The sequence below is a fragment of the Gobius niger genome (genome assembly GCF_951799975.1).
Source record: "Gobius niger genome assembly, chromosome: 2".
Taxonomy (NCBI): Eukaryota; Metazoa; Chordata; class Actinopteri; order Gobiiformes; family Gobiidae; genus Gobius; species Gobius niger.
In genome coordinates, this window is record NC_136853.1 from 16,270,448 (window position 1) to 16,298,086 (window position 27,639).

Consider the following 27,639-nt stretch of genomic DNA (forward strand, 5'->3'; position numbering starts at 1 on the left):
GAATTGAATTTCATCTGCATGTTGCTATATAATGTTGTTTGTACTACATGACATATGTGGAATAATGCCTACCATGTAGCTACTCAAATTTCCTGAAATAAATGAATAAATAAAAAATAAAAAAAACTAATTTTACCCGTGGTGGCTGGGCTTGGGCTTCCTCTGGACTTTTTTTTTTTTTTTACAGGTTTAAACTTGGTTCACACTCAATTTAGGTGAGGAATTGGAGGATCAAATGTTTAATGAGCTAGTACTCGATGTAAATTTAAGAAACTGCAGGGGCTTGAGCAGAAAAGAAGAGCAGGCACATTAGTCTTTTTTGAGAAGAGGTCTGTTAAAACAGGGCAGGAAACAGATTTTTGGTCCAGGAGTGTGTGGAGGAACAATATCATTCAGAGGACTGTATCTAGAACTTGTTTCACTCTCAAACCTTTGGTGCAAGAATGAAATCTCCACATGAGCACAATACAGTACAAGATTGGGAGGGAGGGAGTTAGAGTTGAGTGACTTTGAGGAGCTAGAGTGGACCACAGTTGGTGATTGCACGCCCTCGCACATCCATCACAGTCTCTTCAGTGCTGCCTCTGGGGGTGGAGACTGCGGAGTCCACGGGCCATGTTCAGCCGACTGGTGGACAACTTCTTTATTACTCTAATTTTCAAATTATTTACACGCACTGAACAAGCAGACAATTCAAAAGCCATGGATTTTTGTATTGTTTTATTAGCAACAAAGTTCTTGTTAGTTATACATAACAAACAATAACAGAAACATTTCTGCTGTACTGAGACTTAAAACCATTTGAATCATAGAAGTCTTCTCAGATAAACAATTCCACATTAGAATACATGTATCATAATAATCATATTTATACTCTGATAGTTAATTATGGCACTATATTTCCTGTGCAACGGTCACATAAGGAAAGCATAGCATAAGAACTAATGTATGTGCAGTGTGTTGCGTGTGCCATGTTTGCAGGAAAGCACATCGCCAACTGTTTCACAATCGAAGAAACTCATTACAGAACACGCGTCAGGAAAATGAATGGCTCATGGCTGCAATATCAAAACAATGAGAGAAATTTCCAGTGAATAAAGTTTGGAGCGATGATTTGATGAATGAGGATGAATGAGTAATATGTCATTAAAATCCATTTATCCAAGTTGTAGTAAGACTGCTGCTAGAGACAAGAGAATAGCTGAAAAAGTCATATCTTTTTGAGGCTATGAGAGCATCCCCAGAGTAACAGCAGTATATAGCAAGGTGTAGGGACCAGTATCATTGTGTTGAATCTGTGTTGAACATAACTCGATTAGTGGTGAAACAAAAGGTGGAAGTGGTGACAAAATCAAACGACAAAAATAAACAGGCCAGATGATATGGTCATGTTCACTTACCTACTGTAATACTTTTTACTGCTGTATGAGCACTGGCAGAATTTACACTCGCTCTCATTCAATTTATTGGTCTAAAACTACATGGTAGAATCCATCGTGCTCATCTATTTACAAAATGCCAATGAGATAAAATCTCTTTAAAAAATAAACTTTCTAATTCGTCTACATCTTGTTATAAATAATTTATATCAATAAATTTTGTCAATGGAATATGGATAGAATATATTCTCAGTTAAAAATATATATTATTGCAACCCCGCACAGGGTTAAATAGTGATCGGAGAAACCAAAGTGGGTACTGCTAAAACAAAGAGAACACAGACACGCATGCACACAAAACAAGTGAGCTCCTTTGGCAGCAAGCCTTTGCCTTCATCTGTTCCATAGCACTCTGTGGCATTACATTATCATCAGAAAGAGCTTTTGAAAACCATGTGGAAAACAAGCAGTATCATCTTCAATGAGCCCTTCACGTCTAAAGTATTATTCATATGGCAAAACCACTCCCCCTGGCCTGAGTAAGACTCTTTCATCTGCAGATAGAGGAACAAACATCCACCACATTAGAGATTACAACCACACCAGTACGAATCATAGGTTTTAGCAGCCATAGGAGAGAGAGACTCCTGCCGATGCTTTGACATGGTGGTTCTTGGTCACGGGTGAGAAAGAGTTGGGCAATTAAGTTATAAAACAGATGCACTTTAACATAAGTATAAAAAAAAAGAAAACAAAGAAAATAGGCAATTAAAGTCTCAGGATAAAATTACATCAGCTTAAAATTAGTAGTTGAAAATTGTCCATGTTTAAGGTCCAGGCCCAGCACATCGTAGCGTAAAATCCAGTCCTGAGAGTCCCCTGAGTCCTCCATTGTGAGGGCAGTCCAATTGGTTACATCAGAGGACAGTACACTGGGGAGCCGTCCCTGCGTCCACACAGCTAGACATCGGTGCTGATGCTACAGCTGCGCTGGAACATGTCTCTCATGGTGACGGAGCGGGCCAACTGTGGCTTACGGTAGTTTGTGATGTTGACAGGCACAGGCAGGTCCAGTTCCTGCTGCTGGACGCTTCGGTAGCTGATGCGCTCCCCTCCGTTCCTCAGCCCGTCCGGCTGGTGGTGCAGCTGTGGTGGGGGAGGCTGAGGAGGGGGAGGCTGCAGGTAAAAGGGAAGTTCATAGTGTGTACATGAGGGACAGAAAGTCTGTGAGCGCGTCAGTTTTCTGGCCAGAGGGGGGGTGGAGAATAAGGCGGGGCCATTGGGGATGGAGGAGGCAGCAGCAGTGGCCGCCACAATGTTGTGATTGGAGTGGACAGGAGGGAGGCGGGACGTGACGGCAAAGTCTGGCTCCTCCTCCTCCGACTCGGATTCTTCCTTTTTACAACAATAATACTGTAGGGGATGAGAGAGAAGCAGTCAGCATAATGTGGCATGTAAACATTATTTTGGTTTGTCCTTTAGTTGAAATATTGTAGACATTTTTGAACAACCAATGTTAGGCCCAGTGGTGGAACGCAACAAAGTAAACAGATAAATAGATACTAGAGTTTTGAGCTGGATTAGCATCTTAATCCCCACCTGAACGGAGCACATTTTTTCTAGTTTCCAAATCCAAAAGCGTCAAAAAAGCGACAAATTGTGACAAAAAGGGAACAAAAAAGTGGCAAAAAAAAGCGATGAAAAGGTGGGGAAAAAAACATCATTAGATAAGCTTAGCTTTCAAATGAGACATACCCTGGTCTATACTAGCCAAACTAGAGAAAATGCACTCGGTTAACGAGGGGGTTAAGAGGTTAAAAGTTCAAGTATTCTGAAATGTGGTACAAATACATATATTGTCACAGAGGACACTTTGTCACAGACACTGCATCTAAAACATACACAATGGAATAATGTGTATTTGCAGTTTGGAGGTACATATTGTAAAAAGACATAAGACCCTAAATCTAACCCTAATCTTAAACAAGTTATTACAGATTGTTACAAGGCAGATTACATGTTGTTCGGTACAATGTATGAAGGGAGTGTAAAATAAAGTGTTACTGCTCTGTCCTTCTGTGCTTTATTGTTTTCCAAATGAGTGGTAAATAAGTGTAGCCTAAACGTGTTTTAATGCTGCTTTTCTGCATTAACATCATACAAATGTGAAAGTGTTTTAAGTATTCAGAATACCATACTCTGATTTTCCCCAACACTGACCGTACACAATGAGCTGTCACCACATCTAAATGAAGCATCTTAATACCAAAATGAACTCCTTTCAAATTGCCTCTGTATCTCACTGCGAATTGATTTGCTCCCCAAACAAAACGGCAGATGGCTACATTTATTAATTAATTCAAATCCTACCAAATTATCATCTAAACTGTGGAAGGCCGCTCGATAGTTATTTTAGATCGCAAAGCGTGAGTCACAATTCATTCTGGCACCAAATGAAATTAGACATGGTGCAACATGCTGCTCAGAAAACCTACAGAACTAATGGAGGAATAAAGGAAAGATTGTGGAAACATTTTTTTAAAGATCCAAGACACTTAACTGTCCTTGCTGTGTATTTATAAAAAAGCAACATTGAGCTGTGTACGTTTTGTTCCTTATACCAGTGCATCAAAACCTGTGTGTTACGGCCCGGGCTTCTAGTCTTCAGTCTTGTTGTGTTTGTCTGTGTGGCTTATTTCTGTTTTTTCCCCCACTATGTAAATGTTATAGTCCTTGCCTGCGGTTGGTGGACTGTGTTGGGAGTCCTGGCTGGTGGTTGGTTCCCTGGCTGTGTTTCTGGCTGATTGGTGGGGCAGTTCAACATCTGGCCAACTCCTTAAAGGAAAAGGCCACCGTTTTTTCCATACTGAGATGTTCTTACCTGAGCTTAGACGAGTTGATGCGTACCTGTCTGATCTTTGTGCCCGTGGAAGAGCTTGGTCGCTTCCAGCTTTACCCTCGTTTAGAGCTATAGGAATATACTGGGACAGGCCAAATGCTAACAATATGTTTGGTCTGAGGGCATGCATAAAGACCAGACAGGTACGTATCAACTCTTCTAAGCTCAGGTAAGAACATATCTCAGTATGTAAAAACGGTGGCCTGTTCCTTTAAAGCCACCTGTGCCAGGCACTCCCATAAAAGGCCACACCTTGGAGCATTCAGGGCTGCTGGCCTTTGTGGACACTATGACATTTTGTGTTATTCTGTAAGTCTCTTTGCCAGGGGCTCCACCCTAGCAAAGCTGAGTTGTAACACTGTGTAAATCAGCTGACGAGACATGTCACAGTAGCATCATGTGGACCGTCTGAGGAAGATTGCAGAAAGTGTGCAGTCAAACTGTCAGGTGTGAAAATTAACAGATGCACTTTTTTGGATTATATGAAGATGAAACTAAAGTGTGACTCAGCGTAGACAAGAGGAAAGCTCTTTTTTATTACTTGGAAAGAGCTCCAGAGCTTGGAGATTCCTTAACTAACACGTGCTTGTTGTATTGTATGAAACTATGAAACAAGAGGCTTGAAGAGAGGATTTACCTGCAGCCGACAGTAGCACAGGACCGCGATGATAAGGAGTAATATAACTGTTGCTAGGATTCCACCAGTGATGACCACTGTCCCGGCTGTCATTCGAAAGGCTCTCCATCAACACCCTGCACACAGATATACAGGGGGCATCAGGGTTAGAGGTGAGCAGAGTCGCAGACACTGGTGATAAGAAGAGAACACACATTTCACCAGCACAGTGGCGTCATTAAGTTGATTAAAGCTGTGTGACATCTCCATAGTGCTTATTGAATTTTCCACCAGTTATGAGACGTGTAATAGAATCAACTTTGAATGATTCTTAAAGCGCAGGCAGGACCTAAGAGTCTGTGAGGATCAGTCAAGACTTGAGAACACAGATCAGAGAATTACATGTAGAGATGAAATGCCATAGCAAAAAAAAGTCATATAAACACATTAGTTTGCAATTTTTGAATTTGACGGATGCGGCGGCTGTACCACACAAAAACATTTTCACAGAGTGTAAAGGGGTAAGGAGGTGTAAGGAGGTCAGGACAATACAGAGAGAGAAGCAGACACGTTGAATGAATCAGAAACAGCAGGTCAATAGATACACAGAATGGAGACGGATCTGAGTGACAGATGATGAAATCACATAAATAACAAGGGAGGAACATGAAGTACTAATGCAAAAAAATGTCCTATTCTGCACCAAGTCACCTCCATTGAGCCCTGAGCGATCAACACAAGTCGCTTTTGTACAATGACTGAGGTCTCCAGTTAAAAACAATCTGAATATAAATGAAATCTTATAGATTCTAGATGCCAGGTTTAGCAGAAATGTGAATCTGTCTATCTATGTATCCATAAGTTACCTGTCTTTTATACATTTTGTTTGTCTGTCTTTTGTCTGTCATAAATCCCGCCAGCACATGGACACATGAACATGCCACGGTTGAGCTCCCCGTGTCCTCTTCAAATTGTGCACAGTCATAGCAGTCTTCTTGTTTCTAACGATGTCTTCCCTTCCCCCTATGACACAGACGTGAAGACTGACTGCTTCTGCTTCCACAGCAATGTGACTGACTGAGCAAACCCCATTCTCTATTTATTAGATCAATGCGTCGCCTTAATTACGTATTTTCAGGCTGCGGCAGCTGGATTATCCCACACAGGCGCAGCACTTTAATCACAAACACTGTGATGCCATTGGAAATGTCAAAAATAATTCTCTTTGTTCAGGGTTCTCATCTCAGGGAGGAAGGCATATAAGTCAGTGCCACAGTGACATGTAGCTGTGGGGGAACTTAGGGTTTGTGGGGCAGCATTGGTTTATGTGGATTTCTTTCTTTGTTTTTAATGTATCTCATCTGCACATGCTCTCATTCAATTTTTTAATTGCTATAATAAGAATATTTGACTTAGAGCATTATAGTTTGCTTTATACCAATTACAATTGCTGTATCACTTTATTGTTACGTTCCTTTCATCCCATTGTAGTCACAGCTGCCCTGGGGTAGACTGACGGAAGCAAGGCTGCCTGTCTACACCATCAGCCCCTCCCACTACCACCTACCCATTTATACATTTGGTCAAAGTGTCTTGCTTAAGAACACAAGGACAGTTTGGAATCATTCACAGGTGCCAAGGCAAATACTAGAGGAAAGAAGCAGCTAAAAGAAAACTAAGCAACTTGCTAATGTTATGCTAACACCAGCTAAAGTTGTGCTAATAGCGGTTAAATGCTACCACTGGCAAAATCACCTTTTAGAACAGCGGTATGATGTTGTGAAATATTAAATCCGTATGACCTGCGTGTTAATAGTGAGGGCTGTCCTCTCTTTCGTTGGCCAATCAGAGGCCAGCAGTTTGTTGCTAGTCTCGGTTCAGCGCACTTTGGCCACAGCCAGAGGTCAGTCCTAAAATATATTTCTGGTCAGATCGGTTTGGCCCTAACCAGGTTGACCAGGCACTGGGCTGGGTAGGACCTGCCAGTGGAAGCACCCTATTACTGTTCATGGTAGCTAGACAGCAGCTGAGAAAGGTGAGTAAACCAGAGCAAAAAAACTTCTGTAAACGTTTGGTTGTCAAGTGTGAGTCAGCTTTTACACTTATAATTATAGTATAGTAATGATCAAAAGCTGTAGAAGAATGTACTGCATCTTAATCATTGAATAAATGCCACATGTTTTTTGACTGGAAGGTTGGGTCACACAGAAGATACTGATGACCAAAGCCTTTCATGCTTAACACCTGGTATATATATATTGCTCTTCTCTAAGTGGTGGATGGTCTGTTATTGTACAATTTCCTTGGAAAGTAGAAAGGATCTTCTGTTGTGTTTGCAGACGAGACAAGGAAGACAAAGAACTTGTTATTCCAGACACTGTTGTTCTCGAGCTGTTCCCCTTTATCTGTAAGAGGCACTGACAGGTCTGCTCTGTCTACTATGCTTCCTGTAGATCTCAGTGGTTCAGTAATTCAAGCTCAGTAATGACCAACACTATGGTTAACTGTTTTTTTTGTTTGTTTGTTTTTTGCAGATTTGATTGATTTGCAATTCTGTTGTATTGACACTTCCGGAGAACCAGGGCAAAATATGATGCACTGTGAATTGATTTGTGTAAAATGTCCATTGTTCATTGGCACCAAGTCAGCACTGCACTGTTTCTCTGAGCGGCCTGAAAGCGGCTTCGTGTCCGTGTAGTATCTGATTTTCTCTTGACATCTGCAGTTCTGTGTAAAGTAGTAGTGGTTCCCAACCTTTTTTGTCCCACTTGAGGCTTTAATTTATGTTCCGAGTACCCCCTGACTCGAGGATGCTGGCAACATTTTAACAAAGTGAGAAACTAAATATAGATTATTGAATGTATTGAGCGTTATTTTCAAAATGTAGTGAAAAATGAATAACTAACATACTCTCAAAGTCAGTCTTTGAAAGTACTATTCAAATTCAACTCAGTTTCCACTTCTTTTTCACATCTGAGGTAATTCCAAGTACCCCATGCCAAGTGCTCAAGTACCCCCAGGGGTCCCGCACTCCTGGTTGGAAAACACTGATTTAAACGAATAAAAGAGAAGGGGCACAATTCAAGGCATGAATACAGACGACTATCGTGAGCTTTTCTGGAAAAATCCAGACCAAGAAACAGACAAGATAAATGCACTAATAACAATTCGTTATGAACAGATGTTGCAGGCCCTTAACTTCTCGATGTCTTTACGTTTAGAACATGGTTTATGGAATGATTGATGAGGTCACTGTTGTTTCTCATGAGTTGGATGACTCACTTGTTTGTGATTTGGGATGAGCCCAACAGATTCTTGACAGATGTGAGTATACCTTCTCTCCTTCATTACATCCACAATCTGGACGTGTCTTAGGACCACACCGCATTGTGGATAATTGCCTGAGACCAAAAATAGGCCAGCAGGCTTGTTGCGAAGCCATGACTCAATGGTGCAAGCCATTATCAGCAACAAGCACACAGCAGTGTAGGCCTGCCTGTCAAGATCCAACTCAACTGTGTGTCACAGACATGCCCTCATGAAAAAAAACTTGACAAATAATAATACAGCCCATAGTTATTATACCACCGACAAACATGTGGTAATTATATATCAACGCCAAAACAAACTGTAAGTGCTTTTCCACATTGATTTTTGACTCACTTCCTTTCTCTACCAGTAAAAACCAGTCTGTCAGAATCCATCCGCCCCTGGCTGTTCTGCGGGATGTGTGACCACTAACCATCCGACTGACAACTGTGACCTTTTTACCCTGCAGCCAATCTAACGCTTGCTAAATTCCTCTGTGGGAAGCTTGTCTCAACTGTAGTACAGTTTATAGTGAAATGTCTCCAGAGACATTTCTGTCTCATGACCACAAATACAAGCAACTTCCTTCAGACTGGTGCACAGCTGGACTGTAATCCAATCTGCAGGCCACACAGTCCGCCAGCGCAATCAATACAACTGACAACAGAACAAAGGGCTGGGGTAGCACACAGGATATCTGCCTCTGACAGCTTTGTGTAATTTCACATTTAAGGTCAACGGAATTGCATATTTTTGTTGATAAAACAGTTTAAAGCTGTTCCTCCTGATTTGAGCTGACAGGCCGGTTCACAGTCAAGCTCGTCTCATTGGTCAAAGTCCGGCGATTCTGATTAGACGCAGAAATCAGCAAAGGGAGAGACTTTAGATTTTTTTTTATGATGCAATATTACTTACATTATGTTAAAGGGATATTTCAGGATTTTTGACCTAGGGCCTCATTTCCTAGTTATCCAGAGTGTTGTTGATTTCTGGAATTTAAAAATGTTTTTTTTATTCATGCAGTCCTTATGTTTGAAGAATTTAGTGGTGCTAGGCTAGTGCTAGGCTAGTGCTAGGCTAGTGCATGTGTATGGTAACTAGTAGCCTGCATTATAAACCTCTTCAAAATCATGGGGTGGTCCTCCAAAGTTGCCATATCTGATTTATAGAAAGCTCCTTTGTGAATTCACAAACACAGACATTTATACGGGTAGTCTGGTGTTATGAGTGATTTGCCTCAGGTGCACTGTGCTTGGGTCAGGCTGTTTTTAATACAGGCTACTAATTACCATAGACATGCACTAGCCACTAGCCTAGCACCACTAAACTCTTTTATAAAAAAAAATTACAAAAAAATCAACAACACTCTGGATAACTAGGAAATGATGCCCTATATCAAAATCCTGAAATATCCCTTTAAATTGTAGACCTTGGCAGTCAATTATACATGCCTTTCAGTCATGTGACTTTGGACGGCCATTTTGAATACCGAAGTCGAATTATGCAGTACTACTACATGTAACAATATCTATCTATCTATCTATCTATCTATCTATCTATCTATCTATCTATCTATCTATCTATCTATCTATCTATCTATCTATCTATCTATCTATCTATCTATCTATCTATCTATCTATCTATCTATCTATCTATCTATCTATCTATATATATAAAAAAGACAACTGACCGTGGCATTTTTACTCCTAATCATTACTGAAGAAGAGACCAGTGAGTCAGTGTTTAAAATGTTAGCATGCTCCCGGTTAGCATTTAGCTTCAGCAGCTCAGCTCTGACCTCTCCAAGAGAAAGCCCTGAACCACACTCTGGCCTTGGATACAACATGTGACATAGGTCAGAGCTGAGCTGTTACTGTAGTATTTCCTCAGTTTCACAGATGTGAGACACATGTGTTTATTGTGTTGAAGCCAATGACAGTTGATTGAATCAGCTGCCAGTGGCTGACAGTTGCTAACCGGTAGCATGCTAATGTTAAGCACTGACTCAGACTGAGACTCTGTTGACATGACAAACTGTAAAAATCACAGCGAAAGGTTTTCTGTTTCCTCTTTGACGTGTTCATTTAGTCTGAAGCAGATCTTTAGTAAATCCTGCTGTCAGACAGAGCTGCTACGTCTGTGCCGCATTTGCTTTTTACTTCACATAAACATGCGTCTCTGGGGCCGAGTTTTTATTGTTTCCTTCTAGAGCAATGAATACGAGTACATAAAAATGCCACTGTCAATCAGTTGTCTTTCATTTATATCCTGAGTAGAGATCTTGTTGCATGTTGTAGTACTGTATAATGCTACTTCGGTATTCAAAATGGCCACCGAAACTATACGTGATGTCATTGGAAACACATGTATACGGGATCTATTAAATTAGTGAAAGACTTAAACAGTGAATTCCCTCAAAAACAACCCCTGTGATCAACCCCTGACTCACTTTTATTCACCACATGAACAAAAACCCACTCTCACGTGCTCTCATTTACACATTCTGTGTGTGAACCTCACCTCATTCATAAAACATTGAGCTTGCACAGAGCCTCAGACATTACAGTGTCCCTAACTACACAGCAGACCTTCAGGCAAAAGATGAACTCGCAATTGAAAACCCATACACCGCATTAGTCACCGTGCTGGCCATAGGGGGCGGCAAGTCGAGCGCATTCCTCTCGGGGCCTCCTTAATCAGCTCATTGAGTAAAGGATGTGTTGCCGCAAGTTTGTTAATTGTTAAAGGACAATTCACCGCTTGGCCTGTTTATAGCAGAGCTGGTCATCATTAGTGCTAAGATGCTCGGGCCACAAGAGCGATGGTGGCGCACAATCGTAAAACAGAAAAAGAAAAAAACACTCGCAGGCAATAATTTCGAGAACAAGCTAACATGCAGAGACAGGGCTGTGGGATGAATTGGCATGCTTTGATGGGACATGGCAGAGATGGCAACAGAGGGCTTGCTGGGGATAATGTCTGTTGACAGGCTCAGAGTGGAATGGGGGCGAGGAACGCAGTGGGTGGCGAATCCGAATCATACGCAAGAGACAATAACACGCTACGAGAACAAACGGATGAGCTCGCTTACTGGTGTAGCTGTCAGAGATAGAAGCTTCTAAAAAGAGACGCTCACTAGGAAGTTATGCAGAGCAAACATGGTAAAAGTTTCAAAGGTTAGCGATTTGCAGTCAAAACATAAGATTTATTTGATGGCTGCATAGAAGTAAATGAGACAAGATTTTTATCTGATCCCCATCGACCCTGTCGTCTGCCAGCGTAGGATTAGATTTATAGTTAGGGTTAGGAATTATGCATAGCTAAATCTCAAGGCATATAAACTGGAGATCTTACAGCCAATCATGTGCCAGTGTGATACATCATTCGAGAGCCAAGACTTTCTAAAACGGGGTGTAAGATCTGAAACACAACTAAGACTGTACATCAGACATATAGCATATATATATAACCCCTCTAAACCAGTGCCAGCTATCAACTGGACAAATCCTTCAATCCTCTCATGGACGAGAGATACTGAACAGCTTCAGCGGCTGGTCCTTTTATGGGCTTGCATCAGCAGCAAGAGGGACACGAATAAACACATGCCGATGAAATCACTCATGGTTTCAAAGGCGCCACAGGAGCTGGCTGGATGTTATCATGTGAGCCAGGAGCGAGCTGAAGTGAGTGAGACAACTCCGCTCAAATTTTTCAGTTTACTGATGCTACAGAAGCATCACTCAAATCGCAAACAAGAGCCATAAATGTCAAACGTGTTACTTTTTGAATTGAGGTTTTGAAGGCTCTGATCTGACAAATAGCTGTAATATCTACAGAACTGCAGTGACATCACACACAAGAAGCACCATGACAAATATTGCTGCCACTCGGGAAGAGGGAAATCAGGCTCAATATCGGGCTAAACCCTTCTCTTGTGTCCCCAGCTTTGCACATTCTTACACAGTCTCTCTTTCATTTTACAAATCCGATGTTAAGCTTTCTGTCTGGCAGCTCTGGCTGCAGCTGAAGCAGAACTATCACCCCTGCGTCCCTGTCAGACTGCCTGCTCACTCGGCTCTAGCTCCGCACAATGAAATCCATTTGCCACCATTTCCTCACGTCCCAACAGCCACCACTTATGTCCAGACAGAAAAATGACCACAGAGACCCGCCTCGGGTGAAGCGTGGCCCTGGCCTTGACCTTGAAACCCTGAATCATGGAGCCAGAACTGCACTGTGCCAAGTAAGCTGGAACAGGGCTGCAGAGTGAACATGAGATCGAAATGCATATTAGCTCTTCACATAGATTTCAAAGCGTAACCAGTCATACTGTGAGCTTGAATAGCTTTTTTAAATCAAATAAATCACCAATCTTTTCAATGACTCTTTGTCATTAACAGTTCCCATATTTGAGCTTTGTTTATGTCAAGCGCTGTCTGTCATCATATCCTATTTTCAACTTCAAAAAATAGTCAATTTGACATTTCCTAATCGCATAAAAGTCGAAAGAACAAACATTCAACTTACAACATGAGCAAACCTGTCAATTCAAAATACACCGCACTGATAGATGCACGCTACAAATATAGTCTCCCTTTCAAGTTTGTGTTCTTTTCTAATTTCTGTAATATCTGTGTGAAGAGTGCGTCCTTGTGGACACACATTAACAGCATTACTGCAGAGACGAGAACAGTACAGTGAGGGCACTAGAGAAAAAAATAAAACTTTACTGACCTGGGGCTCTCTTTATTTAATTACACAGCTCACTAAATGTCTCATCCATCTGAATGACCTTGCTTAGTCGTACTCTCAGTTCAAATTGCAAATGCTGATGTAAGATGTCCACTGTTACTTTATACGCTGTGTGCTGAATGCAAAAGAGTGTGATTGTCCTTTGCAATTTTAACGCCATACTGCACAAATTCTGCTTTGAAGTATTTTGCCACGGTCCTATATTTTTTCTTCATTCAAGTTCTTTAAAACGACTTTATTTATTAGATTTGGGCATAACAATAGCATCGGACAAACCGGATGCATTGTGTAAGCGCCATTTCATAAGGCTTACGTAAATACATTGTTTATATAAGTAATAAAACAACAACAGACAAAAAGATGTTAATGAATACATATGAATAAACCATCACCAAATCATGCATCCATGTTTCTCATAAGGATAACATGGTTTAGCTGAATATGGACTTTTACATTGTCTTTTTTATGATTTGATCACACATTTGTATTAAAAAAAAAAATCTTTGTCAAAGTTACGAAGCGCCTTCTCTCTGGACTAACAGTAAATCTAGTTCATGACCTGAGTACCTTAGCATGCACAATCAATAGTGGATTTACTGTGGTCTGTGCTAACCTGACTCCATAAAGTTACAGGCACAGAGATGGACCAGAGTGAGAAGCAGCAGCAGCAAATTGAACAGATGAAAAACCTATGAGGCTCTCTTGAAGCATCTCGAATGCAACAGCGCTGGTGCTTTGCTTTCTAAATTGTTTGTTGACTGTGTTAGTTTGCCAGAAAATAGGAGACTGGGATTAAACCATTATGAATTTAACAACACAAATCCACCATGTTCAGAGGATGCTAAAGGTGCATTATTTTTGTATAACCGTGCATCTCGTCGTAGAAGGGGGCGTGGCTTCGCCGAAGGGGAAAACAGAATATTTTGGGGAACACAATTTTTCACTCTTTTTAGCCATTTTCTGGTGGAATATGAACTTATTTATCACACATAAATAAAGTCAAGTGTAAATAGGGCCCATATGGAAATGTTCTTACAGCAGATTGTTCAGTAGAAGTGAAAAACCGGCAGCGCTAGCAGGCCGTTAGCATTAGCCCGATGCTAACATGAAGCATCAAGTTAGCATTCACTGTTCTTTATGTATTTATGGGCTGTTGAACCGCTTTGCTCCTCCCCGTGTCTTTGTATCTTTATTTAGTAGAAAACTATATTCATAATTCAGCATTTGTTAAAGAAGTTTTTGAATAATTAGAGAAAGTTTAGATTTTTCTCCAAATTGTTTTTCCCCCTCAACTGTTTTCAAACATGACCATATATGGGTGATTCCAGAGGCTCTTTCCAATAGCCTAGTAACGATAAACAATTGAGCTGGAACTGGCTTCAGGTAAAACAGCTTAAAAAGTGAAATAACTCCTGCCCAGGAGAAAAAAGCAAATGAACCGTTTGTGGGACCACGAGCGGATAAAACAACTCGGAGCCGTGCATTATACAGTTTTAATGCTCATCGCGTCGTGCTTTAAACCTGTATAACGCACGGCTGTGAGTTGTTTAATCCTTACTTTTGTAGGGGGAAATTTCATCTTCATGTATCAGCTCTCATTTATCCAGTTCACATGTTTCTCTGATTGCAGGTTGAGGGAAGCAGACTTATACTTCGTAATATGTGAGTAATATGGATATCAAAAAAGGCGACGTTACAATTGACCCTAGTTTTGCAATGACCAATCATCTATGCGTTTAATATAGTGTCGATTACGGAAATGTTCATAGGCAGCACCACTGAAATAATTCATATACTGCATGTAATGTTTTTTCCCCCCATAATTTCACTTAATAATGATTTTAAAAGTGTTTACGCAGTTGTGAATTGTCAAAAACAGGCACATTATTTTCTGTTCGTTGTGACGTTCACCCCGCCCCTAACCTAATACTAACAATATTTAAAACAAAAATACTGTCTGAATAAAGGTAACTCGCCTGATGAGAATTTGTGGAGGCGCGAGTAATGACACAACTTAGAAAAAGAGGCAGTGCTGCATAGAATAAAACAAAACAAAACCCATGGCCGCACCAGTTCATATTAAAGTCATAAAAACATCAGCTACATGGGTCGAGAGATTTGTTTGACGTTTTGCCTGTGATTACCATAATTTGAACATTCCTGGTGGCCATGTTTTATTCAGGATGCGGCAAAATAAATGTTTGAGAAGCCGAGCAAACATGAATTGTAATTTGTAATTTGAGGAAAGACAAGTAGTCAACCTATTCTTACTTCTAAATGTGGGATGTGAGGCGAGACGGGGGCAAATAGAGTGTATAGTATAGTATATATTTGAAAATAACTGGAGGACAGCAGGATACAGACGGAAAATAATTTCAGTTGTCATAAAAATACGTTTTACATGAAGCTAAAGGCTAACATTATTTAGAAATTATTATTATACTACATTAACACTGTGATTATCTAGCAAAGAAACCGGAGTCCACTTTTTCGTTTCTTTTTTTTTTTTTTGCAAAGACGACCAACGTTTCTCTGCTCTGATGAAGAAAATGGGATGATTTCCGAAACATTGAAGAATTGATTAAGCAGATTCTTTTAATTATTGATCAATTTGTTATCACTCCTAAAGAAATATAAAGGGACAGGAAGTGGTCAGCATACAGAAATGTGTTTTTTTCACATTTCTAGGTAGAAATGGAACAGAATGAGATAAATGACATTAAAACTTAGAGGGATGCCACCAAAGACAAAGGTTTAGGCCAATCAATCACAAAACTCTATATATATTAATTTGCAAAACAATCCTTTGCGTCATTATGCAAGCAAATCTTGAAAAGAAAAGTTCAATTTCCAATAGTTATGGAATGCAGCATGGATTATGATTAAAGCAGTTTTTTCTTTGGTGGGTCTCTTTCAAAGCACGTCAGAAAACAACATATTATTGCGTGCTGTCATTTGTGTCAAAGCACTTCCTGCTCCTTCTCTCTGCCTCACATGGGTCTACCCTCTGCTGTGCTAATAACCCCACTCAGCAGCAGGGTATAATCTCATCAGGAGCCAGAGCCAAAGTTAGCGCATTTTATAAATCCTATCTTTAATTCACCGACTTTAGAGCATTCTCTTTTACAGACATCAGATTTCACGTCACCGCGATCACCATTGATTATGAAATTGTGTGAAGTTTTGTGCAGCCAGTGGATGTATTTCTCAAAAATAGTTTACTTCAGAAACAGGCTCATTTGTAGTTTAACAAGGGCTAAATTCTGCTGACTGGACAAACTGGGTCGGAGCACATGAACTATGGACAAGAGTGTTCCATTTCAACACTTTGAGTGAACACTTGGATTATAATGGCTTGCACTTGTATTGCACTTTTCAAGCCTGTGTTACCAAATTTCTCACACTATTATTCATTCACACCATCCTCAGTGGTGCCACAGCCGACCAAATGGGTATAGACTGACAGAACTGAGGCTGCCAAAAAACAGCGGTGAAACCAAGTAGTGTTTTCATTGGAATACTTTGACCTTTTATTTATTTAGAATAATGATAATAAAGGTTGGGAACGACTGATCGACAGAACACAAATATAGACCACTGTATTTCTGCCTCTGGTTCCAGCTCCCCTTAGTTATGCGTTCAATGTACCTTGTGTTCTTCTTCTCACTTGACATCAGACAGTTAAACTGCATTTCTTCTCTAACTCTTGACAGTGATTTGATAAAAGTACATTACATAAAAGTCTGTCTTTCTCAAAGCCAATTTATTACATCATGTGTAGTAGATCTAGTCGTCCCTCCAAAAACAAATGAAATATGGCAAAGTGAAAAATAAATCATCAACCTTTCAGTCAAAGTTAAAGTCGAACCATAGATATAGAGCAAAAATGAGTCGCAGAAGCACACAGAAGGGCAACATAGATTGTCCTGAGCCCCTGTCAAGGACGTGAAACCCAATCATTCATGATATTCTATCAGGCATAATGGATATTTCATCTGACATGTCATCTACATTACAGAGCGTTACAATGCGGCAGCTCTTCAGGACACACAGTTAAGTGAGCCTGATACACACACACCTGGCCTGATGCCAGGGTAAATGTAGTGCAACAAGAGGTGGCGTCCTGAAGGTTAACTTTGTATTATGACATTGTAACCTGGTTATCTCAGCTCTCAGCACTGCGTAAGGCCAGCTGCTGCTGCTGCTGCTGCTGCTGCTGTGCACATCTGACAGACATACGGCCGGTGCCTGGACCAGAGCACACCATAAATCACCTCCTCAGTCTACCCGGGAGGAGTAGCTGCGCCCGGAGCAGCCTCACTGCATCTTCTATATGCCTTTGTTCTCGGCACATGGCCAGCTCCTCTATGGCAGGCACTTTTCCCCATCTTCCTTCTTTTCTTTTGTGGCTTTCTCTTCCACACTGGCTCTGTCTGTGCCTCCTCCTAAGCGCTGCCTCGGTGCAGCGCCTCAGGGTGTGTGGGTAGGCTCATCTTAAATATCACTTTAAACAGTGCCATGTACAAGCAAAGACATCTTCTCTGACAGCAGATAGATCTCAGCGTGGCTCCTGTATATTCAGAGTTCACTCAAGATACTTACAAGGATTACACAACTCTCTCACTACACTCTGAGGGTGTCTCTGGAGAGAGAGGAGCTACTACGAACTAGAGGCAATGACAAATCCTCTGTGAACTCGCGTCTCACTTTGTTCTCTACAAAGCACTTTTGAAGAGCCTGGCTTTCTCACTTGCATTTGTCTCAAGAAAATACATTCATGCATGGTGGCATGTCTACCAAGGTGTGTGGACAAAATACAGAGTAGAGCTTTCTAGTTCTGAAATATAGATTTGGCTCTGTACATTGAATACAGGAGACAAAAAACAACCCTTATAACATACTGAAGGACGAATGGGTTTTAACATTGAATCTGATGAGCAAATTATTTAAATTTATAAATGGTCCCCCCCACTGTTACATGGTACATGCTCACAATAAAGAAAAGAAGAAATGTGGCAGTGGGTTTTCTTCAAACACTCTGATTTGGCAAAACAAAAATATGTGCATAAAATATGACCAACACTATATGGAAAATGCTTAGAAAGTGATGTTTCGATCAGTGTTTAGGGACAAATGGTGAGAAAACAGTAAAAAGTCAAGCCGTGTTCGATCCCCGGCCGGACAGGGCTTTTCTGTGTGGAGTCTACTCTGGTTTCCCCAACTACTAAAAACATGTACAATAGGCCAGAATGAATAAGAGTGTGAGTAGGTGGTGGCCCGAGGGACCGATGGTGCACATTGGCAGCCTCGCTTCCGTCAGTCTACCCCAGGGCAGCTACAATAGTGTGTGTTTACTCGTTTGTGTTTCTTGTTTAGCTTGTTTTAGTAACTTTGTTTTTTACACCTTTTGGTTTTCGTAAAGAAACTAGATGCAAGTTGGTCATTTTATACTCACTACTGCCACCTCAGGTCTCAGGCGTAACTGCAGCTTCTATATTAAGCTTGTGCATGACGGCACTTCAGACCCGAATTAACACCTTTTTCAATGACAATGCAGGATTCTAGAGGCAGTTGTGGTGAACAGGTCTGAGCTGTTAGGACATGGCTGGAACATGTAGGGGGAGGAAAATACTTGGTTTTAACATTTTAAACTCAGTATAGTCCCTTTAAGTGTAGTTAGCTTCTGTAAATGTGTGTATGTTGTAAGTAGTAGTGACATTTTTGTTACCCTTTTGTTAAGTTTACCCTTTCACATTCCTTTTATTAAATTACAACATCCCTCACCCATTTACATCTCGGGCTTTATATTACTTCCCTTTGCCCTTTAAAGTCATCACAGCTCATGGTCACTGAGAGTGACAGACATACAGTAAATATGGTTGTGAGAACAATCACTTGAAGGATTTTCTCACATCATGATTTTATCCTGATTCATTTGCTCATAATATATGCATATCGCCCTTTAGAGATAATTAAAGCCATCTGCTTCTTCACTCAAAGCTTGACGAGAAGATTGTTGTGCATTTGTGGTATAGTTGTATTTGAGAAATGCTACATTAAAGTGGACATATCATGCTTATGGGGCTTAAAAAATGACTTAAAACATTATTTTGGTGCCTCAGCATTGATGACACTGTAGAAGAAGAAACATTTCACAGCTTTGCCCGAGGTTTACTCAAAACTGTGTGAAAGTAAAGTACTACTCCAGGTACTGTATACCTTTAACAACTTTATAACATGGTTTAAAGCTCAACAAAGCTGATTTTGGATGATATGTCCACTTTAAACAAAAAATACAGAATAACAATCCACCCAAATAGCAGATTGTCATAGAGATCAGAGTATTCTTCTTTTTTTTTTTTAATTGATTGTGGTTTGGTATTTTTTGTTGATTTATTATCTATTATCATTTCAATCCTCTACTCTGGACAATCTTTATATCTTTCCTCCCTTGTTTTTCATCACCATATTTACAACATGACCAGTGAAACGAGTCCAAATGAGTCAGTTTGTTGAGAGAAATCCTATCTGAAGTGTGAAGCGTCTCGGGGCCTGAACTGCTGATACGGTTAGTACTGCACACGTGTGGCATACAAATACGGCAATGAAGACACGTGAAAACATCAACAACTGCCTCCTGTATATATGTCTCCCATGCAGCTTCACATTTTACAATCACTCACTGTAATAGGGGTGGCTGACCGGGGTTTTGTTGGGGGGGAGGGGCCAGGCGGGTGGCGGCGGTTTAACGTGATCACTGGAAGCAGCCATATTTCCCTTCCCCCTCCCCGGATGCTTCCCTCCAGAGCCAATTCATCATGATACCGCCTCTTGACAGCGTGTTTTAGAAGTAATGAAGCTAATATTTGAGCAGACTTAAGTAACAGCTTTAGTTATTTTCATTCAGCCTCCCCCATTTGCTCTGTTTTGATATTTTGCATCACTGTCACAAAAGTAGCCACTAGCCATGAGAGTGGCAGAGAAACACACAGTCACGCTGGAAATGCTTGTCGGAGCACACAACCCCATATGCATGTATGACCGATCCCCCAAGGGACCAAGGTTGCTGCGAGGGTCATGGCTGGAGTCACCATAGGAACGCAAGTCTCCCCAGGTCTTTTTATTCTCGTGGCTGACTGAATAAACCACAATATATTATCAAAGACTTTTAGCACCTGTAAGCTGTCACAGATACGACTAAGCTTAGAAAGTTAGCAGTTCACATTGTGCGTGTGTGTATCTGGTCCCCGATTAGCACATACACACAAAAAGTATATTCAATTCACACAATATTGTATAGTAATAGTAAAGAATTGATTGAAAACTACATTTGTATTGTAGTTTCCAATCAAAAATGTATCTAACAATTTAAAATACTTTATATTATTAAAATGGTGAAGCTCATATTTAAGACATGAATGAATGGCAGCACTTTACAGCACAATAATAGAATAATGAAAACGAAGGTTATGCAGGTGACGCCACAGCACAGCAACTGCATGGAAACAGATGAATGTGAAGGGTTCTGCAAGTGCATATAGCATGAGAACTATGGATGATGAAGTGATAAAGGTCCATATTATTATCAAGGACATGTTTCTTGGTAACACACCCGTAGCCGTCTTTTGAAAAATGTTTCCTTCCAATGCGATCAGTCTGCTTGCATGGCGTTAATGCTGCCTCTGATGCATTTTCACCCTTCCTAAAAATATCTAGAGTGAGCAGTTTGGACATGCCCATGCCTAACAGTTGGTGACAGTGGCAGTAGCGCACAAGTCCTGCTGTTGTCTGCATGCGGTGCGCTGATCCAGCCAAAACCAAGCATCTCTCCAGCAAGCCTTCCATTCAAAGCTCCTCTTGCAGTCCTTACAAAAGACCTACATCATCTCCTATTGGACACCAGACTGTCAATTCTTACCAGGGCCCCAAGATCCTATTCATTTTGTGCTGACAATAAGGATCGTAATCAATAATAAATGTCGAGAGTGGACCGGGGGGAAACGGAAGCTCTATACTTCAAAGCGATACAATGGGAAGAACTGTGGCGCTGTCCAGAGTGCTGAACAAGGCTTTACATAAGTAGCACCGGCGAACTGTGCAAACACATTTTGGCAAGAAACCATTTGACTCTCACTCGCCTGTTTGAGTTAAATTGTATACGTAGGTCTGATTTTGTACAAAAAATTGAAACATGGTGCACCTATTAAAAAGCCAGGTTATACAGTGGACTATTACAAATAAGCAACAGTTCGGCTTTTGCGCTCAAAATAAGCAAACGCATCATAACTTATTAAAAGTGTGGCAAGTAAGTGGCCTGTATTTGAAAAAAAGATTAGCCACAGTTAGCAAAAAAAACCAAAAAAAAAAACCCTTTAATGTCAAACCCCTCGTGGTGCTGAAATCCTGCCACGTCTGAATGACTTTACCGCCCTAGCCAATTGCCAGATATAATTAGTTGCTTGTCCATTAGAAAAGCAGTAATGCTCTGTTAAATGCTGAGCACACAAAAAATCACTCCACAACGTGTTCAATTTCTTATAAGTTAGGCTATATTCAAGAAAGTCATAATCCAGACCTAAACAATTTTCCCAATCGTCTAAAACGGTTGGTGATATGCGCACTGATGAGAATGAAAGTCTTGCCACGACTTAATTGTGCTTCCTGCGCACTACCACGCAAAAAAAAAAAAAAAAAATGGTCAATGCTATTTTGGAGGATACAGTAATAGTAAATGTGCCCAACAATGCCCAGCCAAGTGTAAATAGCCATACACGGGCTGCATTATAAGCATATTGCTCAGCATAAACAGAGCAGATCCTTACCTTCAGAAACAAAAGGGAAACCAGTGGGTCACATGAGCAGGACTGGTGACTCCAGAGAGATCGACCCTTTTCTCATCTCGACCCCTGTCAGTCAATTAGCGACTAAAAATCTCGGAGATGCCCGAAAAGACAAAAAAAAAAAAAGGAAAAAAAAAAAAAAAAGCCTACCCAACATCGACATGCGTACAGTGTTTGAAGTTGAATCGCCGGCCGGATTCTTCCTCGAGCTTCTGCAAAAAAAAAAAAATCTACTCTCTACTTTCTCTCATGCCTTCTTTGTATATTCCAAGACGAGTCCCCACAACGCAGCGCTTTCTTTTTCTTTTTTCTTTTTTTTTTTTTTATTGTGCACACTCAGTCAGCCTCCAGCTAGATCCAAAGCGCTCGTCTGGAGTTGCGCGAACGCGAGATGATGGTAAACCAACGCCGCTGCCCGCAAAATATAACACTCCTACGCAAATCTCATCACCATCCAAGGCAGGGAGAGAAGGAGGAGACTAGCAAATCTCGACATCTCAATTCCAACAAGCGCTTTCCCCCCCTCTCTCTCTCGTTTGATTTGGTCGAGGTCAAATATGTCGCGCACGGTTGTTTTGGCATTCGGTCGTCCAAGTCTTCATCCGTGTTCCTTCTTTCCAATGATCGTTCACACGCCGCCAGCGCTCGCGCACACAAAGCTGTTACAACTGTTCCGTCGCCTCGTCTCAACCATAACCGTCAGAGGGTGAATATTACTCTGTCGCTGAATCTCAGTGGTCCGATTCGCGGGGGATAAAAAAGAAAAAGGAAAGAAAAAAAAAAAAAGAGCGGGGGAAATGCGCCACACAGCCAGAGGTGGCTCCCAGTGGCCGCTCGGAGATGGTTATTCAGGCGCTGCTTGACATGGGGTGAGCATAGTCATGTGTTCAGATGGTCTGCGCTTTCTTTTACGCATGGAAATTGTGTTTTATTTCTCATGGTTACTGGACAATGCATGCCAAAGTCCGACACGTTCAATATTTCCCTATGATTTTTTCCCCCCAAAATGTTTTTTTCCTACTGAATGGTTTATCTATATTATAAAATAGCCTATGAATGTAAGTGAATCCAGCCTTACTGATTTGAGCCCACTGCTCGTCCACAAAGAGTCACACATTACAGGCACACTGCATAACATTATGGATTCTACTGTTGCCAGTGTAACCGAGCGGAAAAAAGGCTTTTAGTGCCTGCCAAAGTTTTCACCAAATACCACAATTTATAGTGAACTGCACAGGTACTACATTATGGACGTGGTGTAATCAAAAGCGAGGCTGAGAAAGAAAAAAAAAACCTGATAATGAGATCATAAACGAAGTGAAAATAACAAAAAAACAACTAAAACAAGCAATCTCCAAGATGTTAACACACGACCTTCTCACACCGCAATGGCTTCATGCCTCGACCCATTCCTCAATTTAAAGTATGTTCCAAATTATTATGATATTTTTCTCAGATATTCTAAATTGTGAACTCAAATAACAGTCAGCATAATGTTCGAGTCTTTAACTGTTAGAGGATAATATGAATATGATTGAAAAAACCTCCCAATGATAAAATGAATATAATACACTTGAAAATGATTACGCACAGCAGCGTTTCAATACATTTTAGACGTTGTAAAGAACTGAAAATGGTTTGTTGAATTTGTAGCATTAGGAGGTCATATTTACTGAAATTAAATGGTATTTCAATCAAAAACATCTTAAGAAGGTCAAGTTACATTTTAGAACCCTTCTGTGATAGAAGCTTCAAAATTCTTAAATCCATTAAACTTAAAAGAGTTTTTGGAGAGTTTCTGCTTGGATTTCTTTGCTGGATGTCAGAATAGCCTCCCAGAGCTGCTGTTTGGATGAAAACTGCCTCCCACCATCATAGATGTTTTGCTTGAGGCTCCAAAGGACAGGGGAGGAGGGGGTCCACATCATGAGTTTCTCTCCTTTTATGCCCATAGCAGCCTATGATGCAGAGGTATTCTTTACAGCATGATCATGCACGAAGATGATTTTTGTACCAGAGAAATAAGTGTCAGAAACTCCATATGTTTTTCAGAGGTCATTTTTACACCTTCAGGGATCCTAAAGGGGCCGACCAGCTCTCTCTCTCTTCATGATTCTGGCCCAAAACATGACTCCGACGTCACAGCCTTGTTGGGACATGGTGGCCATTCACCAACCATCCACTACTCCATCCATCTGACCTTCCAGGGTTACACGGCCTCATCAGTGAACAAGACTGTTTGAAAATGAGTCCTCATGTATTTCTGAGCCACTGCAGTCGTTTCTGTTCATCAGCATTTAATTAACCGTGTAGGGGAGGCTGGATAGACACAGCTGCAGCCTCTACACCTTGATGTTCGGGAGACTATTTGAAATACTCTCAAAAGAAACATAGCTAACATTAAAGGACCTTCTGGTAACATCAGTATTTTTTATTGGTCTATCACTGAATCCACACATTGTCAGTCTCTAAAAGACATTTTCTGCTGTTATGCTGAAACTGAAGAGCATATTCAGGAGATATCAACTCGTCTATGCTCCGGTAAGAACATATCTCAGTATGAAAAAACGGTGAACTATTCCTTTAAGGTTAAGGTGAACATGTCATGCATGCTTGACCTTGTATTTTGGAACAATGCAACATAATGTGATAATATAGCCTATTCCAAAAAACAGTGTACACTTCAGTCACCATACTGCACTTTAGGTGTCATCATTTCTGGTATGTTTTTTTCCTTTAAAGGCAGTAATGTTACAGATTAAAAATCCGCTCACTGACTGGAATATTATTTAAGTATACCATCATTGTTTCCCAGGGAAAGTCATTAATATCACAAAACAATACATAACAGAAACAACATCCATCTCATAACAAAATCAGACAAATCAACATGTGACAGATTTGATTTAAAAAAAAAAATGTACATACAGTTGTGCTCAAAAGTTTAGTTTAAATCATAGTGAAAAAACAAAGTACCAAAATGACCCTGATCCAAAGTTCACAGAGCCATGTTCTGTGCATTGGCCCGTTTAGCATCAATGACAGCTCTGAGTCTTTTGTGGTAGTTGTGGAGAAGGTTCTGTATATAATCTGAAAGCAGCCCATTCCTCTTGATCATAAACCTTTGATCATTTTTGGTACTTTCTTTTTTCATGAGAGCAAACTTGTTTTTTTTTTTTTGCTTCAAACAACCACTAACTGGTGTGTTATCTTTCATATTCTTTGAGAATACTCAAAAAAATCAAAACTTCTGCCAGGGTATTAACTTTTCAGCACACAGTATTTTGCCCCAAATCAGAGTTTTGTGTAATTTTTTCACTCTCTGTAAATTGAAAGCAAATATTAGGTTTCAATTCTATTTTGAGGGGATAATGTGACTGCAATCTCTTTGCAGTCACATTATGACTGCAAAGAGTCAGTTATAACCATGTGCACCATCAGCCTCTCCCCTCATTGCACGTCTCTGCCTCTGCTCCACACTTTAATTAAAGCCCACTTTACAGCATCTCATCTCATGACTGTTTGCTGACACACACAAACCGTGTGGCGTGTTGATTATTTGCACAACAAGTAGTGAAACCATTTCCGATGTGCCGTCGAAACAAGCCGTCGAGTGGAGCTGAATGGTGTTGCTGTACATGCGTACAACTATTGGGAAATTTTCAAAGCTGCTTTTCCGTTTATGATAAAAGTACCTTTGGGCTAGAGTTCATTACTAAGTAACTTGTTTACCTTAATAAACCCTTTCCGTAGTCTCTCTGGGGATGATAATTGTTAATGGGATGATTGGGGGGTCTTTCATCTCCCCCGGTGTCTATGGCCAGAAAACCACAATTGCAACTTCGCTGCCTCCGAGGCGGTGGCACCAATACACACTAATGGAATCACAAAGAAGAAGCTAACAGGCTAAAGGGCAAAGCTAACTGTAGGCTAGCGCCACTGAAACAGTATTTACAGCCAAGTTTGAGTGAAAAAAAATATATCTCCGTTGTGTAATTGGATGTACAATATCCCTCTCTCCCTTTGTCTTTTCTGTCAGTGTAGTATTTACTTTCACGGACAATTAATGAGTCAAAAAACACAACATGCTACAACACCTGCAGTAGCGCTTATGGCCTCTAGGGGAATGAGTTACTTAGTACTGCTTTAAGTAAAGTTTAAGCGTAGTAGCAGCCATTTTCTACGAGACACTAGTACTGGGCACATGTGAAGTGGTACATTTAAGCAGCTCCTCTCGACGGAACACCAGAGCAGTGATTTAAAGCAATATGCTTCAGGAAGAGTGAAACAAGCGCCAGACAGGGGGGCTTAGAGGGTGCTGAGGTCTTCAACGGGGGTGCTCAAAAAACAGGCAATTTTGGACCATTTAACCATGACACATGATAAACGCAAGCGTACACACACATGCAGAGCCGGTTTTTCCTATAGGCAAACTATACAAGTTGCATAGGGCCCCCGCAGCCGCAAGGGCCCCGCATCTCAGTCACACTACGGTGTTGTTTCACTGATTAATCAAGGCGTTGTTACAGGCCTTGACATGACTTGAATCCACATGGTTCTCATGCACGCAGTTACTTACAGTAACTCTGGTTCTCTGAGTCTAAAACGAATTGGGCTACTCACAGGCTAATTCTCAGTGGTCAGCAGAAATAACTGTTAGGTACAGGTGCTAGTTATAAATCAGTGGTTCCCAAACTGTGGGTCAGAGACCAGAGGTGAGAGAATGTGACCATTTGCAATTTACCATTTTAAAAAGTTGGGAAATAGACTATAGTAGTCCTAAATCCCAGTCTCACAGTAGCTTAGTGGTTAGTGGTTCTCACACTGTGGGGCAGGGCCTGAATTGAGGTCATTATTTTCCACTTCTGCCCTGCACAACTGCACAGAAGAACCGCTTTTGACCATAAATGGATTCGCTCTTCGTCGAATAACCAATAACCAGTATAACCATATACTGTAGGGCCCTCTGTGTGGATTTTTGCTTAGGGCCCCAGAATGGCCTGCACCGGCTCTGCACACATGCGTAAAATACTTTTCACATAACAGCATCCGAGAGCGCAGAACAGCGCTGAGTGGAGGAGGAAGCGCTCTGAACCTTCTGTTCTCTTCAGCGCCCCCCTGAGGAGCTCCGTTGAATGGTTTTACGTTAATCACAGGAGGACATGTGTCCCAGAGTAGCAAGTCCTCATGCGTGTGTGGAGCTGTGTTCGAACACCACAACATCCTCTCACACCCCACGTCCTCGAGCCGCCTCTACTTCTCGAATGCTTTTCATGTTATAGTTGGGCTTGATTTTCAGACTGATGTCCATGACTTAACAAGTTCACAAGTGAACTTTTCACTGCTGTTGTGTGAACCAGACTTTGGCTCGCAGCTGGAGGACTCAGACTGTTCTTATTCTTTGGGTTCAGCTGGTCTCACGTTGCTACTGTATATCTTAAGTGTGTGAAAATAACCACTGATTTCTATTCAGAGCCAGTGGAGCAATGTCTGACTTTATAACACTATTCAGCTCTTTGATTATATTAAGTGAATGACTGTAATAATGACCCTTGAGTCAAGATAAAGGATCATCTTGAGCTGCTTGTGTCATTCTGTACAAGAGTGGTTCAAAAGGATGGGTCAGATTAACCTTGCCTGCAAGCTGAATTCTCGCATATCCCTATAGGTCCATTACAGAGCCCAAGTGACATTTTAAGTAGATGAGGTCAGCAGTGTAGCACCAAATTCTGGGCCCTACATACAAACTATTTTGATGGGCAAAAAATTGAGAAAAAGGAGAAGAAAACACAATTTAAAAAAAAGGACAGAGAGGCGACAAAAACACCAAAAAATGGGCAGAAA

The 27,639-nt window shown here is 41.0% G+C and overlaps 1 protein-coding gene across 1 annotated transcript; it reads right to left on the reverse strand.

Annotated features, from left to right (window-relative positions):
* Positions 1-762: 762 nt before the first annotated feature.
* On the reverse strand, positions 763-22,571 carry LOC306982996 (protein FAM163B-like). Its single transcript, XM_079582645.1, has 3 exons — positions 21,778-22,571; positions 4,916-5,031; positions 763-2,792 (listed from the first exon to the last, which is right to left on the reverse strand). Exons 2-3 carry the CDS (start codon positions 5,006-5,008, stop codon positions 2,340-2,342), a joined length of 546 nt encoding a protein of 181 aa, XP_079438771.1. The 5' UTR covers positions 5,009-5,031; positions 21,778-22,571; the 3' UTR covers positions 763-2,339.
* Positions 22,572-27,639: the final 5,068 nt, after the last annotated feature.

Coding starts and splice junctions, on each gene's coding strand:
- LOC306982996 (XM_079582645.1), bottom strand. CDS start 5,008: ATGACAGCCGGGACAGTGGTCATCACTGGTGGAATCCTAGCAACAGTT. Junction 2,793..4,915: donor TGTGCTACTGTCGGCTGCAG/GTAAATCCTCTC, acceptor CATCCCCTACAG/TATTATTGTTGTAAAAAGGA.